The following is a 19,159-nucleotide window of genomic DNA, read 5'->3' as shown; positions in this document are numbered from 1 at the left end:
TTCCCGTATTGAGATACATTTCGAATATCTTTTTCCTGAAAGTGGAAGATTCTTAGTTTTGCATTTTGCATATCCAGTTTAAACATAGATAAATATAATACCTATAAAACTATAATATTAATAGAGATAACAATAACATAATAATCCACATCGTAATGGTGTATCCTGTAGTAATTCCTATAAAAATGATAATAATTAAATATTAGGTAAATTTCATTAATTTCAGTATATCAAAAAACAAAATGCACAGATTTGTTGCTGCATAAGGTATACCTGTTGTATATAAGTAATATCCTTTGTCATATTTAACACATTACGTGCAACGTCTTATTTAAATTACCTATTTATATATTTTCTTTTTTACTTTCGTTCTCTAATCACGAAATATTTCTTGATCTACACGCAATGTGTTGTTATCTAGAGTAAAAATTTATTTTACTTAAATGGAATTGACGTGCTGCTTGCATCGCGTAATACCACCATGCCGCTAATTAAAAATGAAAATTCGATAAAATTTGTATCGATCGATAATTCATCGGCTTGATACAACGATTCATTGAAACATTCGTATCAAACATCTATCGAGTACAAACGATAAATCATGGAATAGCATATGTTTTGTTAATCAGCAACGAAGAATGGATCATGCGGCTCGGCGTCATCGTGGATCAGTAATTAATCGTGGACACGGAGTAGTATGTTCTCTGCCGACCAGCAACGAACTATAGATCACGTAGTACCGTGTGTTTTGTTAATTAGCGATGAACTATGGATCGTACAGTACCACCGACATATATCACGCGTTAACGCACAGCAGGCCGCGTTATGCAACTGGCGAACCGACCTCTACTTTCGAATAGCGTTATTCATTCATTGTTCATTTTCCACCACGATTTTCCTCTTGGGTAAAGACTAACTCGGAGCACGTAGGGTATTACGGCTGCAACGAAGAATGCACAGTGAACGAGAGAGGGAAATCGGGAAGTAGAACGAGCCAAAGATTAACAAGGGTACCACCTGAGACGTTTGGTAGATTTAAATGAAATTTCACTAGAATATAATCAAAAGAAAGTCTACAAAATACATCAACGCGATTGTAAATTTTACAATTTTCATTAATCAGTTAACTGTGTAAATCACCATACATATTTTCAATTTTATTTTATATAATTGTATTTGTAATTTTAGCTTCAGCAAAGTACTGTCTCCTTTTTATTCCTATCGTTCAATTTAATTGTTGAAAGCAAAATGAAACGATTAAATTGGTAAAAGAAAGTGCAGTGGCAATAATGGTCTTATAGTAACAATGGAATAAGACATCTAATAAAAATTAAATGAAAAACGCGTATTGATCACAGATGTTATCATTCACAGATCAATTGATTTTAGACCGAACGTACTTAGCTCGTTAACAAAGTTGATAAAACATTACAAGTTTGTTGATGATTGAAAAGTGTACTGACAAGAATCGTGTATCAATCAACGTCAGAAACACAGATAATATTAATAGAATAAAGAAATATATCTACTAATTCAATATTTATTGGCAATTATTATACAAGAACCATTCATACGTGTCACACGTGGTTCACAGATCGTTTGATTCTCTAGACAGAAAATAATCATCGCCTTAACAAAATTCTACTTCCTTCTCCTTACCTTTCTCACACACCGGAATCCTTGTTTCGTGATAACAAACAGCACGTCATTTTCACGTTATCATCGCGCGACATCAAATCGCCGTGATGCTTCTCGCTTGTTGCATGGACGATTACGCGATGATTTAAAATAACCGGAGTTGTACGGTTGGTGTCCGTAAAACGAACACCATCCATCTCAAGGACTTCGAAACGAGGGCATCCTGATTACCGTCGAAGACAAGAACAGCTTCGTCGGTTATTTTCACCAGCGCGCATCACCTGTTATCTCATCGTACACGTTGGTCTATCTGTGTAGGAAGAACGTGTCCCGTCATCGGGACACGATCAAATTGTCCGAGAAGGTCCTCGTTTCGGCGGCGAAATCTAGTTACTCACCACGGGAATGACGTCAACGTGAGCCTTCACTCGTGGAAGACGGTCATGTGTGGTACTTACCTAGAAAAGGAAAGAAAAATGAAAGGTTAGAACGCGTACAGTTAAGGCGGGAAACAAGGACCAGGCCAGAAACAAATCGACCAGGTTCAGGGCAAACGCAATCGCGAAGGTGGAATGGTATTCGTTTAATAAAGAGCGACGAGGCAATTTAATGACGCATTCGGTGCACACGCAATCGCGATATTGAAATATTTTGCCGTGTGCTGCAGCAGTGTGTCGATCGCACTTCTGACGCGTGTATTTCAATATCACTACAACAGCTACGTTCTTTGACTCCAATGATGAATTCATCATGGAAATATTCCGTTTTGCTCGTGACGATCTTTTGCGTCGCCGTTTTATTGATACCATCAAACACGTGGCATCGGCATTCGCATAGTTGTGATTCAAACTGGGATTTTGTGCTTATTTGTTTCATATTCCCTGCAACTTGCGATCTCTGCATACTCGATTCCTCTGAACGCAGAGTTTGAACTTTCTCGTGCGGAATTTTATAAGATTTTTATGCCATTTACTAATATGTCCGTTTTATTGCCATATTCTAATGTAATATTTTATTGAAAATCAAATTATTTTAGTTATCCTCTATGCGTATATAGGGTGTCCTACCTAACTTGAACATTTTTTATGATAGGTAAATGATGTCAGAGGAAAGGATTATTTTATTCGAAGGAACAAATACTACGATGGTCGAACAATTCTTCTGAATGTAATTTTTGTCCAGATTTCTAGCTCATCGGAGTCTCTTTCAATGGAACTAAATATTTCTATCGTCGTGAAATAACAGCTGAGGTCAAGACGAATAGAACAACCCATAATACCAAGATACTATGATAATATGAATGAATAAAAATGCAGGAGGAAAATGAGTGATTAAAACGTTAGCAAGAATCACGATTGAAATTCCCGCAACACGCTAAAATAAACGAATGACTTCTGGAAAAAGAGATGTCATTCTGTTTTCTTTCCCCTTGTTCGGTAGGTAAAGCAAATTTTTGTAGCATGTTCTGTGCGAATTAGTTAATGGTATCAGATCCTTGTGACAGACCATTGCGTGCTACGTACGACTGAGAACGTGCACACAATCGCTGCTAGAATTGTTAAAAAGATGGAAAGGTTATTCATGTGAGAGTTTTATTCCGTAAAGAAAATATAATATCAGATCTAATGTTCAATTAGGACTTAGTTTAAAGTTAGATACATATCGTGAAACGCATTACCGTTGTAATTATAAGATAACTCAAATGAAATTATAATCACGATGATTAGGTATTTGCTTTGACAACAGATACAAATACTAAAGTGTATCGTTGGTACTTACACCGATATGAAATAATAGTACATTCTCAAGAAGATAGTAATAGAAAATACAAGCGATTTTAATAAAACCTCGATAATTAAACGTTCAATAATCGTTAGAAGAAAATCAACCATTCAACTCCGCGTGAAATCAAACGAACATTCTGTCTCTCTGCTTTATTCTTAGCCCGATCAACCCTCTGCTATTTTAGTAACAAACTTGGCCAATCCCACGTGTAACCAGTACACGGTTCTCTCATTGGCGCGTTTCTTTCTTAAATCGGTGGCTTTAAAGCCGCTAGAAAAATAGCCGAGGACTACAAAAGGGTCGGCGACATAGGCAGAAAATCGATCAGGAGAAAAACGAAGCGTTGGCCCTGCATCTCGCTGGAAAATTCGAAGGAATGTGTCACCGTCGCAGAAAGGGCGGAAAAAAAGCCTCCTTTCCGCCTCCCTTCGTTCTGCGTCTATCCGGCGTTTTTTTAAAGGGCGGCAAATTCCCGGTGGGAGAGAAGGAGTCGCGAAAAAATGGGGTGGAGCCGCATTTCGAGATCGTACATCGCCGGTACAGGGGCGCAAAGTGTTGAAGGGGGTTGACAGAAATGGCTGCGGAAGGGGATAGCTGAAGGTGCGTCACTCACAGCTGACACCCTCCGCGCACACCCTCGAACCGGTTTCCACGCGGAACCCTCGCTTAGATTAATGTTTCTCTTTACTTAAGGGCCTTCCAGGACCCCCCTTTTTTTGCATCGCGACTGCATCCAGAAACAGAATCGGAGAAAGAAGGTAAAACCGCGATGACTTGACGCAATTTACATCGGTCTTCCCTTCGTTACCGAGGCAAGGCAACTGCAGAGTCGAGACGTCCACGGTGTAACGCGGTATCCGTGTAACGACTGTTTTTAGAGGGGCACTGGCCGGCAAAGAACAGCTGCCTTTTTGCGCCACCACGGTATTCCCGGCTTCCTGGGATTATTTTATGGATGCACTCGTGTTGCGTCTCCCGAGAAGGAAAATTAATGCTGCTTTAATTCCTCGCGCAGCCAAGTATCGCCATATTTCTTTGTGCAGAGACACGTTCCCTGGTATTTTTGGAGACTAATGGGGACGGGCGGTGGAATTCGCTGTGGCAAACTACGGTACGAAGAATAAGAACATATTCTCCGTGCTTTAAAAATCAGATAGAAGGTGCGATACGATATATCGTTTGGAAGACGCGATGAGAAATCGAAGTCGTGTAGATTGGAATTCGAGGTGCGAAATATACATCTGTTCTCGTAATACATGTTCGATGAATATGGAATGATCGTGGAAAAAGATGAATTGAAACAGTGTGAAAATTGCTTTCCAATGTCGTTTTGAAGTTTGTACGGCTGTAGTGTTTGCGTAGGAAGAAACGTTAAAAGCAAATATCAATAAAAAAGTCGAATAATCGAATAATCGTAAACAGCGTGGAGAAATGAAATTTTATATTTCGATGAAGCTAATGAAGAGTTTTTGGTAAAATGTATCTATTCTCGTAATAAAAGGAATTTGCCTACGTCATCGAACAATAGAAACTACAATTTGCAAGACCGTGATTGTCGTTTTTATCTGCGATCTAATAATAACAGTCTAATAAAAGATCGTAAAACCTCTGAGCGAAAATGTAATTCGCATCGCTTTATTTCCAGCGAGATTTTCTTTCTGCCAGAAAAATCGACGACTCTGCGCTTCGTTCTCTGCATCTCCTTAATTCGTCCCTGACCTTGCTGACCACACAGGCACAGCCGAGTAAGTACTCAAGTGACCCGGTACGGCCGTGTGTTTATCGATCGCTTGCAAAGTATTCGAGCGAGTCTGTGCACGCGCGTGTCGCTGCAGGCTTCGAAAATACGCATTTCCTGCTAACTGAAGAGAGTAGGCGTGAAAAAATCAGTTCAAACGACTGATAGAAAGGAGAAACGATTGCCTCCTCGGCATATCGATGAGACCGTGTCGACGAGAGTTCCCCGCGATCATGTTAACGCCGCTCGCGATTACAAAGAGAAAGGAAAGAAATAAACGTTTGCAGCCACGAGACGCGCCAATCGTTCGTATGTAACTCGAGTTACACGTATATAATTATACATGCGCTGTTTGTCGATAAGGAAATTCGCGAACTCCATACACGACTCCAGGATTAGGATCTGTAAACTCGCGAGCGGATTCTGATAGAGTTTAAAACACCGAGCAGTGAGGTGGAAAGATAACGAAGGTAACGGGATGTCTTAGCTTAATGCACGATCTTCTCTGATTCGAGGAGAGACGAAAAGAGATTGGAAGGATCGAATAGAATTGTCACTTTTTTATTTGAAGCACGAAGGTATACTTTTTTCATAAAATTTCCTGTTTGGAAATTTTGTGGAAATATATGCACGCGCATTGAAAAAATAATATTCTTTACTTACGAATTATTCATACACGTATGTAATATTTATTAACAGGACGCATACTTATTAACAGGAATGGAACTACATTTTTCAAACAAGCTGAAGTACAAAAATACATAAAATGTAGTATTTGCTATTTAATATTGTTTTATGAAATTTTCCATGTGTGGTGCGTTGTATGCAATGAACTAATAGATGCAAAAAAATATAGTACAAAAAGTATAGACAGGCCAATCAATAATAATAGCTCTTACAGGTAGAACTGTACGTGTTCCTAATATTTAATATAAAATTGCCTCTGTTATATGAGCTGGTTTGTATAAATAAATTTCTAAAATGCTTATGTGTCGTTTAAACACGGACACATAAATATTATAATTATAATTAGAAAACAAAAGAGCGCAACTAAATACGAGACACTATTGTAAGTGAACCTATGTACACGCGAATAATCTATCGTGGTCATTCGCTCCATCAACAGAAAATCCGTAGCTACCATATTATACCGTAATGATAGAATCGCCAATTTCATGGTCAATTTATCGCCATTTTTGATATCGCTGTGATAACGTCGAGCGCTGCTTTGAAATAAACGATGCTACGTAAACAGCTGCATCGCTATCTATGAATACCAATAGGCTGACACAAACATAGGCTTACGTGAGCGGTCAGAGGTTACGCGAGTGTAATAATAGAAATCTTGACATAGATAGTAGAGCTCACGCCCTGATGACTTCTCACGATAGAAATTTTTAGTTATCAGCAACATTAATGTTGCAGCTCACTTCTGACAGCGACGTGAAGGCGTAAATATTATACAGCGTATGTTTGAGATCCCATACATATAAAATTCTGAATGAAATCTGAAATACTGAAAATTAAATAATTCACTGCCAAAAGTTCTCTTAAAGAAAAACGGACGAATTTATTACTCGACATAACGTTTGCTGCTTTATAAAACATTGCGTCGAATACGTATAAGTCGGACATATATTTTGCTAAGACGAGTTATGACAAACACGTTCTACATCCAAATGAAAAGTACAGTTAACTTCACACAGTTCAATAAAACACCGTGTAACGTACTTTTAAAAATAATTTTACCGTGTCTAATGACATTCTAGAAATTACAGAAAAACGATCCAAGCAGTTCACAGTATAAACCAAGTAAAAAGAAACACATATATCCTATATCCACCTAGAAATACCACCAAAAATCCAGATATCAACCCAAAAAACAATTGCAGACTTCCAATTCCAAAAGCCATAATCCCTTTCTGTCATGTATATCTATGAAAGACATCATATCATCCCTATCACACGTTGGCAATCCCGACTACATTCCTGTAGCGTCCAGGACGCGTATGTCCTAGTAAAATCAGGCCAGTCTCTCTACGATTAAAAAGCAACATTAACCACGGCATCGACGACGAAACGCAGCGAGGCAAAAAAAATCGCCGTTCAATCTCCTTCGAAAGATTCAACATCGTCGAGGGCGTGGGGAAGGGACTAGGTAGCCGGAACTCTCTCGGTTGTTCCCGTGAAAATCGAACGTTTAAACAATGATACGCCATTAACACGCCACGTGCGTGATAAACAACGGCGAAAAAGCATTGCTGGCCGATCGTGGAGTAGCAGGAGCCCGATTAAAGCCGCCTCGAATCGAATTCGAGCGTATCACGATCGCGTAGCAAGGGGAATAGGTATGGGGGTTTCGATCCTGATACGGACAAAGCGGCATCAATCCGATCAATCTATCCCAGCATCCCTGGAAACGCAGTCGGTTAAATCCCAGCCTGATCGTCTTACACAGTTCACAGGACATCGTTCGCATCGTGATATGTACACCCGACAAAGTGAGTGCGCACTCACGTAGCTATTGGGCGGCCAGCTTCTATACGGTGGCGCACTACGAGAAATTCCATGATGTTCGCAAATATTGACTCGCGCGCTGGATATCCGGCTGCGCTCGAGCTAAGTTCGTGCCAGCCAGATTATGTATTTTGCCCCTGTGTCAATACCTTATTACGAATTGCGTAATGATACGTATACATGTGTCCGTGGTTTATGTATGTGCGTCCGTGCCAGGTGTTAGACCCTATACACCGGGTGTCGCCCGCGGCTACCACGCCCCTCGCTATTGTTCAGCTAATATTATGAGTCAATGTATTGGAAGAGTGAAATTCGAAAGAATTTTAAGGGTATACGCGATTCGATAATTCGACGGATTTTTAGAGGCTTCGTTTTAACCCGTCCAAGATTTCAACCGGAGTAAGGAAACAAAAAATTGAAATTACTTGCAGTGGTTATGAAAAGATATTGGTATGTACTCTCGTTTTCTAACGAAGCGCCCTTTTTTATCAGATTCTATATATTTTATTTTTATAGTATCAAATTTTTAAACGAACCACTAAACAATGTGATTTAGTAAACTGGTACGTAAATGGCACAATAAATATCATAGTGCACCGATACTTTTACTTCTTGATTGAACAATCAGCGTAATAAATATATACGAGTCGCGATATTCAATTAATCGTTTGATAGTATCAAGAGTAATATCGGAGCCAGAAAAATGAATCTCGGAAACAAAGATTAACTAAAAGGAATGATCTTAAAATTTCCAAAACTCCAAGAATTCGTCATTTCTAATTTAATTAAAATGCTGGCCGACTGCCTGTTTCCTTTTAACACGGTGCAACAACAAATCGTCTCGTCCGTTAGATATTAATCGGTCAAAGGAATTCAATTAGATCGACTTCTGGCGTATCGACGACTTAATGATTATTCATTGATTAATACCTTGTCTGTTTCCTAGTATTTTCAGATGTACGATGTTGCGTCGATTTGAAAACCGGCGGGAAATCTCCTAACAGCATGGGCGAGTGCTTGGAGGCTAACAGAGCCACAAAATATTATTCAAAAGGACCAAGCACGTTCATAAATAACGCTAACGTTAATCCGACAGGTCTGATGACTATAGTGCGGTTGCATGGCGGCCATGGTTGCTGCTGCATCCTGGCTGCGATGCGATTCCACGGCCGCTGAGCACGAGCCAGGTGCGGATTTCCCGAACAAATATGGATTGGCCGAAACTAGGCTGGTTTAGGGCTGTCGCAACGTTCGGGCTTTTGTCATCGGCCATGTTCGTTTCACGTTCGATTGCTAGAGATTACGCGGTGAATCTTTCGTGAGGTTATGATGCTTGCGGGAACTATTGTCAATCGTGTTTCCGATATGTCTCGTTTGCCGATCTACATTTCTATCTTTTTATTACACGCGTATAAACCAATTCTTCTGAAAGATTCTGACTAAGCTGATGTGTTTCAAATTTATCGATTTATCAAGTTAATTTATAGTAAACCTTTATAGTAATCGACGCTCTCTAATTTTTGTCGATGTGCGTTTTCTTGAACTGCCAAATAACTGCGGTTATTTTCACTTTATCAAATTTCAATACCATTTTAATTTTTCTTCCACCTTTTGTTTCATCCATTTGAAAAATAAGCGGCTCATTTAATATTTTATACTAACGTTTTACGCTCGATATTTATTAAGATTCGGGAAAGTAATTATTTTGTCCAAGATTTTAACATCGATATTGTAATAAAAATTCTTTCAATTTCAAATACAAATAAATGGGCGTTAATTTGGACGTGCGATACGACAGAAGCTCAAAACTAAATTAAGAAGTAAATTTCTACCCGTATGCTATCTCGAAAGAAGTAAATTAATACCCGTTGTTCTTTTGCGAAGCTTGTATAGGTGTGGCTTAATTATTTTATTGTTTTGAGCGATCCTTTTTCTCAAGTTGATGAGATTATTGTTAAAATCTTAAATCTTATGTATTAATCCTCCATAGTGGAACGTATCAAAAAAGATAACGACCCTTAAGTATCTTGATAATTTCTTCATGATTCTTCACGTTTGCTTCAATTTTCAGACATGTTCCAATACTTCGAAACAAGGGTGTAGTACATATCGACCTAGCGACGAGAAAGTCATTTTTCCTGTTTCACGTGGATGGCCTACTTTTAGATTTTCGTGCGTCGAGAAGCTTGTTTGGCAGAGGCAGTCGGAAAGATACGACGACGATGTGTTTGATGTTTTTTTTCAAGAAGTTTCGTGTCGCCTGCTCCATTGCCGAGCTATTGAGAATGTTTTGAAGCATATAAAAGATTCGAAAATGCTTATACCAAATTCCAAGGTAATGTAGCGTTTACTAAAGTATAGTTCGCGCAACGGTATAGCGAAGTCGTAAATTAACATTCTTATGCGTCATTTACACGTATGTAGGGAACAATAATTTTCGACCAAATGCTAAAATGTAATGTTCAAGCAAACATGCAAATGAATGCAATCCATGCTTCGCGATAATTACGCGTAGCTGTACTGTTGCGGATTAAATAATCCGATTTGGCATAAATTAAATAAGCTTTGTGTACAGAAACAAAATTAACAAAATTTAGGAAAGTTGTGCACATTTTGTTAAATTATCGAGCAACGACACCATAATCGCTACCATGCTAGAGTGAAGTAAAATACCCATTACAGATCACCTTTCTTCCATTTTTTTTTTTTTATAACATGTTTAATAATATAATATTTTTATTAATAAATATTTTTATTCTGAACGATAAATAACAGTCTGAAGTGTGTTTCCTTAACTAAACACGTTAATTTCTTTTCAGTCGACATATAAAATTCTATCTATTGACATGGTAATTCGATTTTTTAATGTTCAACGTTTATAACACACGCAACGTTATATATTCATAAAGGGCGTATATAGGTGTACAAATACCTTCGTGAGCCAATGTGAAAGGGCAGGCACGGATGAGATCGGTTCCTGGAATCGACGATATGACTCGGACTGTATAAATTTCGAATCGCCAATTTATCGACGCTATACGTTCTGCCGGTCGCGTGCTTAAATCAGCGGGGCTCGAAAGGAAATTCTTCGGGGCGGCACGGTCGTATATCGACGTTATAAATCCGATTGGAACGGTCGAGCGGGGCCGAAAGATAGGCTGCATAAAGCGGCATAAACGTACGATTATGATATAAACAGCGACAGATCGGGCGAGTTACGTAACGACGTGGCAGAGAGAGATCGTAGCAACCGTGCTCTGGCCATTGAATCACCTGCATGCATGCTATCTCGAACGCGAATCACCGTCGGATCGATTAGAAAAGAATTGACCTAGAAACGCGTGACCGAAATAAAACAGACGCGACCTTAAAATAAATCCTCCAAGTGTGTGTATCGCGAGTTTCTCTTTGTCATTCTCTTTTTTTCTTCCTTCTCCCCTTTTGTTCCTCTCTTTCTTTCTTTCGCTTCGTTTTAGAGTTGTTCGAGAGAAAAACGCACGCTCCGTTTGCATGTTTGTTTTCGTTGATGGAAAGCGAGCCGCGTTAATCGGACCAACGACAAGTCTCGTTAAAAAGTTTCGAGAAAGAAAGATAGGCGCGAATTCGATGAGCATTGTTTGTTGGAAATATCCGGGGACGAGTTATTTCGGAGATTTTCGTGGGAAAACAGTAACGATATATAGCAATTTTTATTTGACGGATCAGTTTGAGAACAACTCTTTAACTCTTGTGAACAGTTCACGCCAATTTAATCCACATCGAAAGCCGAAGGTTTCGCAACTTTTTATCAAAATATGCAATGCGTGTGAAACTCATCAATTATTGTTATCGTGTATTGTGTACAGATTATTCGCTATATGTGTATTTATACAATAAATCTATACAAACGTGTGCAATAGATATTCTGGTTATCGTATGCAAGTAAGCAGTAATCGAATAATTAAGTTTCAGGTATAAGAGATCCATGAAAAGAGTGTTTGAAATTAGCATGAAAGAAGAATCGCATAATTTAATAATCATCCTGAATTACAAAAACCTTCGAAGAATTTCAAGACTGTCTTAATTCCCATCTTCGTCTGAGATTGTAGATCGATCGTCTTCTAATGAGTAATTAGCTACTTCATATAACCCATACACCGTATTACTAGCTTCGACATAAAATTTATTCAAATTGCTTATTTACATCAAAATAGCTCCTCGAAGGCAGTGTTTACGGTCGAAGGGTAAAGCCAAGCGTCCGAAAAATCCTATAACAAATTTCGCAGAAAACAAATGTACATAGCAGTAAAAGAAGAAAAGCTTCGACATCGTACAAACGGTATCCAAAGACAAAGAGAACGCAACGCGTGGGGAAGAAAGCAATTTCGTGTAACAATATGAGAGAACGGAGACGCAACGGTAGTGGCGTGGCTAGTGTAGAACAATTTCTCGTCGACCAATAGCCTGCTGGTGCACGGCACGGACCTCTCGAAGCCACGTAACATTTACACGAGCCATTTTATTCCCAAGTACGCCCACAAAAGTTATCTTTCACCACACGCGTTATTCACGTGTCCGAGCTGCGCTCGCGCGCCAACACGAGCACGTGTGCACGTGCACCACGCAATAAGCGCAATAATTCCAGCGCGTCGCACGACAGTAATAGCGACCAACAAACTACGAAATCCCTGTACGCGACAACTATCGTAAACACACGCGTACACGTGCATACACAGGAATACATGCACATACAGTCAGAGACAAAAATACGCGAACAGATAATGGAAATAAGTATAAATGAAGATCCATTAAACACGGCTAGCTTGCGCAAAAATGTAAATATTTACTAGGATTATTTACTAAATAATCCATGCATCATAAGGATAGAAAATAAACAAAATTTTACAATTTCGTTCAATGTATCGACACATGTATCAAGCAGAAGGGAGCGTTTCAGTGACGGTATACGTATCAGTATTGTTCTATTTTTTTCTTTTTTTTTTTTAATATTTCTCAACGATTCGGCGTATATTCCATTTTTCAAGGAAAATCAAGAAAAACAAATTTTTTTCGTCACGGAGAGTAAGAATCATGGAGATCCTTCTGCATTATTTTGTATTCATATATATAATACTGGTTCGATTAAGCTTCATTGATATCTATTTCCCCTATCTGTCCACTTATTTTTGTTCCGAACTGTACATAGACAAACACAAACGTAGGCCGGCTGGTAGGCCAGTGTGCACTTTATAACCGGTGAACGACCGGGCCAGCTCGCAAACCACCATTTTTGCCGGAATCCGGCGTACTTTCCAGCGTGATGGCCACGCGTATTCCAGCCTGACCACGTACGAACTGGGCTACATTTATTATACAGGTGGGACGAGCAGAAACGCGTATAAATATCGGGGCTGTGGGCGAACCGTTACGTAAAGGGTAGACGAGGCACACGAGGGTGAAGAGCATTTTGACCTCCGAAGATAGCATCGATGCAACAGCCGGCGATGCAAATATCAAACCATTGTGTAATGTTCCACACCGATGGTGTGCCACCTTATACTGGGTGGTTCGATTAATTGAGAGAGTTCGATGGAGAATTAGATGGATACTTTGTATAGAGTCCGTGCAACTCAATACGCAACTAAGTTTGGGTCTTTTATGTGACTATGTAGTTGATTATTGTTTGTCAATGTCCGACATGACGCATATCTAATGACAATCACGGGTTGATGATTCAAAAAAAAAAAAAAAAAAAAAAAAAGAAAAGGAATGATAGAAATATAGACGAAACAAGAGACTTTGACATGGGTCGTGTGTTCCTTGCTTTAAAATATATAGCTTAGGTGCAACGAAATATTTTAATATCTTGAAATCATATATTATATTCGTATGTTGCATTTTTCTTCGTACAGAAATATTATCAATTTTTAACTATTATCTACTTTTTGTCTGTTCTTAAATAAATTACCAGATGAATTTTTGAAAAAGATCAACCATCTTTCGATAGTTTAGAAAATTTTTATTAATTATCGTTGGCGTTCGTCGAAAGGATTTCGTTTATCACTAATCGTATAAAGCATAAGCTTAATAAATTATGCAAATTTATTGTATCGAAAGACTTGCAAACTTCTGTTATAAACATGAAACTCCTCGTCAATTTAATAGTTAGAAATTCGCGACACTTGATCGCAAATCTCGACGCGAAATCTTCAAATCTAAAATTTTGTTCACGAAATCCAGATTTTTTATTATCATACGTGTATCAACGCAATCATAGAAACTATCAAAATTGCGTTAAACAGACCATCCCATATGTTAGCGCGACCAATATGTTCTCTGTGATCACGAATAACCTTTCTGGGTCCGTGTATGGGCCGAGAAAGTTGTGTGTGGGTGCGTGACACTGGCTTATCGGCAGAGAACGATATTTCGGCCGAAGCTGGCAGAATAGAAGCGTGCACGCGTTCCCCCAGCGACAGTTTCGGTGAAACGCGACTGTCGAGGTTTCATCGCGCCATTTACAATGTAATAATTGGACAGCGGGAACGATAACGGGATAGTCTAGCAACGTGTGGCTCGTTTGACCCAACGGGCCTTTCAGTCTTCTTCCACCTCCATTGTGCACGACGTTACACGGTCTTTTTAGCGCGTGAAAATTCAGAAATCGTCGGAATTCCGTACTGTACAATAGCAGGAACACGGGATGTAGGAAATTTTGTATTAAAAATCCAATTTGGCTCTAAATTTTTAACGTCGGCTGCCATTTCGAAAGGATATAGTCGCTTAGGAATTTAAAATATAATTTTATAATTCAAAATTAGAACACTAGGTTGGAACGTGTTCCAATTTGATCAAAAAGAAATATATTCTACAAAGAAAATTCATGTGTTATAACACGAAGGCTGAGGTTTTATACTTTCGTCTTTTTTTAAAATAGCTAATTTCGGAAACGTAAGAATGCGTTTTTTTTTAATTTGATATTAATAGCCTAAACCTAATTCAATATTTGTAAAGCTAATTTTCTTGACATGAATAGTAAAACAAAAAAGTTGAATGTCGTCAAACAACAGATATTCTGAGTTTACACGAGGAAATAAACGTGAGATGTTACACTACACAATGAGTCGCAAGAGATCTTTTATGTTTTTGTATCAAGTACGTATTTCCTTTGCGTTTACCTTTTAAATTCCTTATATATAACATATCATTAAGTTACCATAAAATTAAATAGATGTTCATAAATGTATAGCTGTTTTAAGTTCTATAAACCATAAGCTATAACTTTACTTTGGTAGTATACAACATGTACCAAAAATTTCCTCCTAAGTTTATGATTTACAGTTAAATGTTATGAGACTATAATATTCGTCTGTAAATTATACGTATGAGCACTTACTAGTATAATATATAGAAATTTTATTTAGAAAATGGTGCTAGTGACCGATTTTTATACCTGTATAAAATTGTATATGGATAAGGCAAATAGTGTAGACATTGATACGACTTAACATATATAATTTTTCGATGATGGGAATATACTTGGAAAAGATATTAAAAAGAAATTAGAAGATTATAATTTCCCCTCGAATTATATCGTAAAATATTTAGCATTCTATTGTACTTTATTTATTATACCATTTTAACTTTAAAATAATTTGCTTTAATTACAATTAAAAATTTGTGTTCGTATATCTAAAATTACAACCAATGAACTTTTTAAAAGAGAGCTGGGTCTATTTTTTAATCAAATATAATTAAATAATGCATATCGAAATTTACATTTGTATCGTAAATATAAAAATGACAGAGTGCTCTTTAAGAATCATTATACGTAGCTAATTTGACAAAATTATAATTAAAACTTATTTCTTTCGACTGCTTTCCAAGAAGCTGTTCAATTTTTAGGCAAATATTTATAAATAATTTAAAAATATTATTAAAGCAGATATTATAATAATATTAAGCAAACTAATTTTTCAACCTTTTCAATATAATCATTATTTATAGTTATATTTTAGTCTTTTTGCTATCAAACATTAATATCTTTGTTTAATAATATTCATATGTTCATCAACTCCCACTCTCTCCGTCTAACCACCCATTGTTTCCATTTGTTTCAATCTCTCCAGCTATCTATTCGTCTACTTCTGTCTGTATTTACTCATCCGTTTACCTGTCCATTTAACTCAACGTCTACCTCTACCTTGGTCTATCTACTGGCAGTAGAGTTGTCGGTGGCTAGCCTGTCAGTCACGCAGACGGCGCGCAAGTGATCACGACCGATATTGGTCAGCCGTAGCTGTACTGTTACCGAATTCGAAACACGGAACATGGTCGCATGAATTGATCAACGATTGCAACGTTTGACAATTTCCCTTTTTGCTAGTCTTTCTAAACTGACGCGAATAAAGATAAAATTATTGAACAAAAATTGTTAACTAACATTACTCAACGTAATGTTATTGATGTGTATGAAAAACGAAATTCGCGAACAAATATAATTATTATTTAGTTAATTCTTTACAGCCAGAGAATTTACTTATAAATGGAGATAACGTAATTAATTATAATTCTTTATCTTTGATCGTACAAATACTGTTTTATCTTCAGTCAATGATTATATACTATATATCCATTGCTGCTTCTAACAAATCACTTAGTTTTGTAAAAACAGAAAATAACAGAACAATCTCTTGCTGATTGTTTGTTCATATTCAACCGGTAATTAGCCAGGTTCAAGTATACGTCGGTGTTGGATATTTCACTTGATCTCAAGCGTTTCAAATTAAAGATGATTCAGGGTGTATCTGTTATCAATCTGAAAATGCTTCGGGATCGTTGCTGAAAAAACGAAATGACAGCAAGAGAGACAGATATTGATTAGATGTTATGAAAATAAAATTAAGAGGAGTCGTTCTAAAGTTTATGCCGAAAGAGATCTGTTTATTGTTAAAGAATTATAATTAAGTATCATACTCAGACTACGAATTTTTATGCATCTATAAGAAATTTCAAGATACAAAACTGTACAAAATACACGTAATATGAAGATACATGTAAAATATCCAAGGTAAAAAGTACACATTGTAACATTCAGTAAATGATACAGGTTTCTATTTAGGTTTCCTTTCTTTTATCATTCCGATGAAAGTACGAATTTACATCAACATCCACAGTCTAGTTACATCAAAAGAGATTTGTTTATTTACTTGACAAAGTTACAAACTCTATTTCCCCAGGAACGAAGCGTCATACGAACAAATTTTATTTTGTATTTTCGACTTGTTTTCTCACGTAACATCACTTTATCGCTGATTGCACCGCGATTGCCGAGATTTCCTGTACCCTGTATTTCGTAATTTCGTTTTAACAATGCTTCTTACGTAATCAACATCCCAAAAGGCGTATCGTTATTGCTCCCTCGGGACATCGCTTCTGACCGTTGTGGAATTTACTTTTTCAAGCTCCATTAATAGTCCGAATTGCACGAAAGTCTGCTTACTTCTACTGTCAACTGATAATGAGGCACGATAAGCTCCGAGTCGAGTGATACTTGACCAGACCTCCGACAACGAAATCTCGCGTTGAGTGACTCTCAACGTTAGCTCGTTAAGGGGACAAATTATGAGTAAAACGTTGGAACTTGTCTGATAAATACGAACGAGGTAAACGTTATCTCAAGTGTAACTGCAAGACGTTTTTCGTTTCTTAAGTCGCGTTCGAGTTCGGTCCATAAACTAGAATCGATAGACGCAACGATGTAAGTTGCTCGATAAAATTCGTTTCACGAATTGATGGTCCAAGTTTTAAAGTCAGTATGGGATAGTGTACTTTGAAATGAAGTTTCTCTTGTCGCTAATGTATATAGCACTGCAGTGGACGAGTACGGTCGTTCCTTTTGTTAGTAGAAACGGTATGATAATATCGAAAATTGAAGTTGAAGTTTGTAACGTTCGAATAAAACTTTTTATTTCTGGTAGCCGTGGCTCATTAGTATTTTACGTTCGGCGTAAATCGATTCCACGCATTGTTATTTAAATTCTGATTCGTTAGTTATTCGTGTAGCACGCTAGTATCAAACGATTTAAAAACTTATGCATTAATTGCTATAAAAGAATTATGATGCATATACAATCTACAAATACATATTTCGAGATCGGAACAACTTGAAACTACTTGCGTGAATTATGAGGATAATTAGTAGCGAATTTTAAAATAGAATGCGATCGTATAAGTAAGAATTTAATTTGACTATATCCTTCAGCTCATTTCCGAAGCAACATTATGTTCCTCTGTTAGTAAGAAGTTTGAAGTTGGAACACGCATTTCGTTTCAATTTTATACGAAGATTCTTCTTCAAACATTTAAAGTCTTCTTGTTTGTTAAAATCAGAGAGAAATTGGAACATAAAAATTCTTTATACTTCATAATTCTTACTTTATACTTTATACTTCATAATACTTCAATATATCCTGCGTCAGCAGAGAATTAAACTAAAACATATAATATGAATAATAATTATTTTGTACAGACATTCAGTTGGATCTAGTTTTTAGAGTTTGAACAGCACAAGATTTAGCATTAATTTGATACAAAGATGAACGAAATGTAGCTTGCCGCTAACAAGAGACTATTCCAGCGTGTAACAAAGGATCGAACTAAGTTTACAGGGAACTGCTCGACAATTGGTAGACATTACGCTTAAAGGTCTATCAACAACTACCTGCAACTAATGCTTTGCATAAACTTTCGCGGGAACTTCAAGTCCGATTGCGGGAGGAGCATGTTAATTGAACAACTGACGTTCGCTGTGCAGCAACTTACTTAACGTATGCAGCCTCAGCGGTTATGCCTTCGTCGATAAATATATTATGTAGCAACTTGTTTAGTAAATTTACCGGACCAGTTACACTCGCCATTGCTCCTACCAGCTTCGCTATATTGCATTTACATTCAAAACCATGGTCGCCAGCGATGATCGAGAAATTAGTATTGGAAGCTTTTAACTGATGATATATAGTGAATTCTATAAGCGTATTATAAATGGTATTGTATTAGCGTGTTATATCCGAGCGTGTATGTCTGTAAAAACTAAATACTTTTGTAGAATTTTATTTAAATTATGAAGAATGAAACAAAACTTGTATTATTTTTATTTTTGCCTTGTTTATATATGGATAATTTAAACGATATATTCTATTGCGTAAAAAGATGACAAAGTCATTTATTCGATTAAAAATACTAAATTAAAAAATACAAATTGAAAGTAATAAAGGGATAAAAGACTTTTACGAGGAGTTTCATAATGTTTAATATTTAGTGCAAAAGTTACCTTCTATAAGATGTAGGAAGAATTTTGTGGATGGGTATAAGTAAAAAAGATCATACTAAATTGTGTCGTTGAATCATGGAATCAATAAAAATCAACGAAATCACTTTCGCCAACCTGTAAACTTCCATCTCTCCCAGAGAAGAGGTTCCAACGAACCAAGAAACAAGCTG

At 37.2% G+C, this 19,159-nt stretch overlaps 1 protein-coding gene across 1 annotated transcript in view; it reads right to left on the bottom strand.

Annotated features, from left to right (window-relative positions):
* Positions 1–1,266: 1,266 nt before the first annotated feature.
* The window catches only part of LOC126916983 (E3 ubiquitin-protein ligase MIB1), a 441,377-nt gene continuing 423,484 nt past the window's right edge, over positions 1,267–19,159 (bottom strand). Inside the window, exon 10 of the mRNA XM_050723361.1 lies at positions 1,267–2,096. Within this exon, the coding sequence (XP_050579318.1) occupies positions 2,093–2,096 (4 nt within the window). The 3' untranslated portion in view covers positions 1,267–2,092. The remainder of the gene's footprint in view (positions 2,097–19,159) is intronic.

Source organism: Bombus affinis, chromosome 5 (genome assembly GCF_024516045.1).
Source record: "Bombus affinis isolate iyBomAffi1 chromosome 5, iyBomAffi1.2, whole genome shotgun sequence".
Taxonomy (NCBI): Eukaryota; Metazoa; Arthropoda; class Insecta; order Hymenoptera; family Apidae; genus Bombus; species Bombus affinis.
The sequence above is the reverse complement of the archived record's forward strand: the minus strand, read 5'-3'. Positions and strand labels throughout refer to the sequence as shown.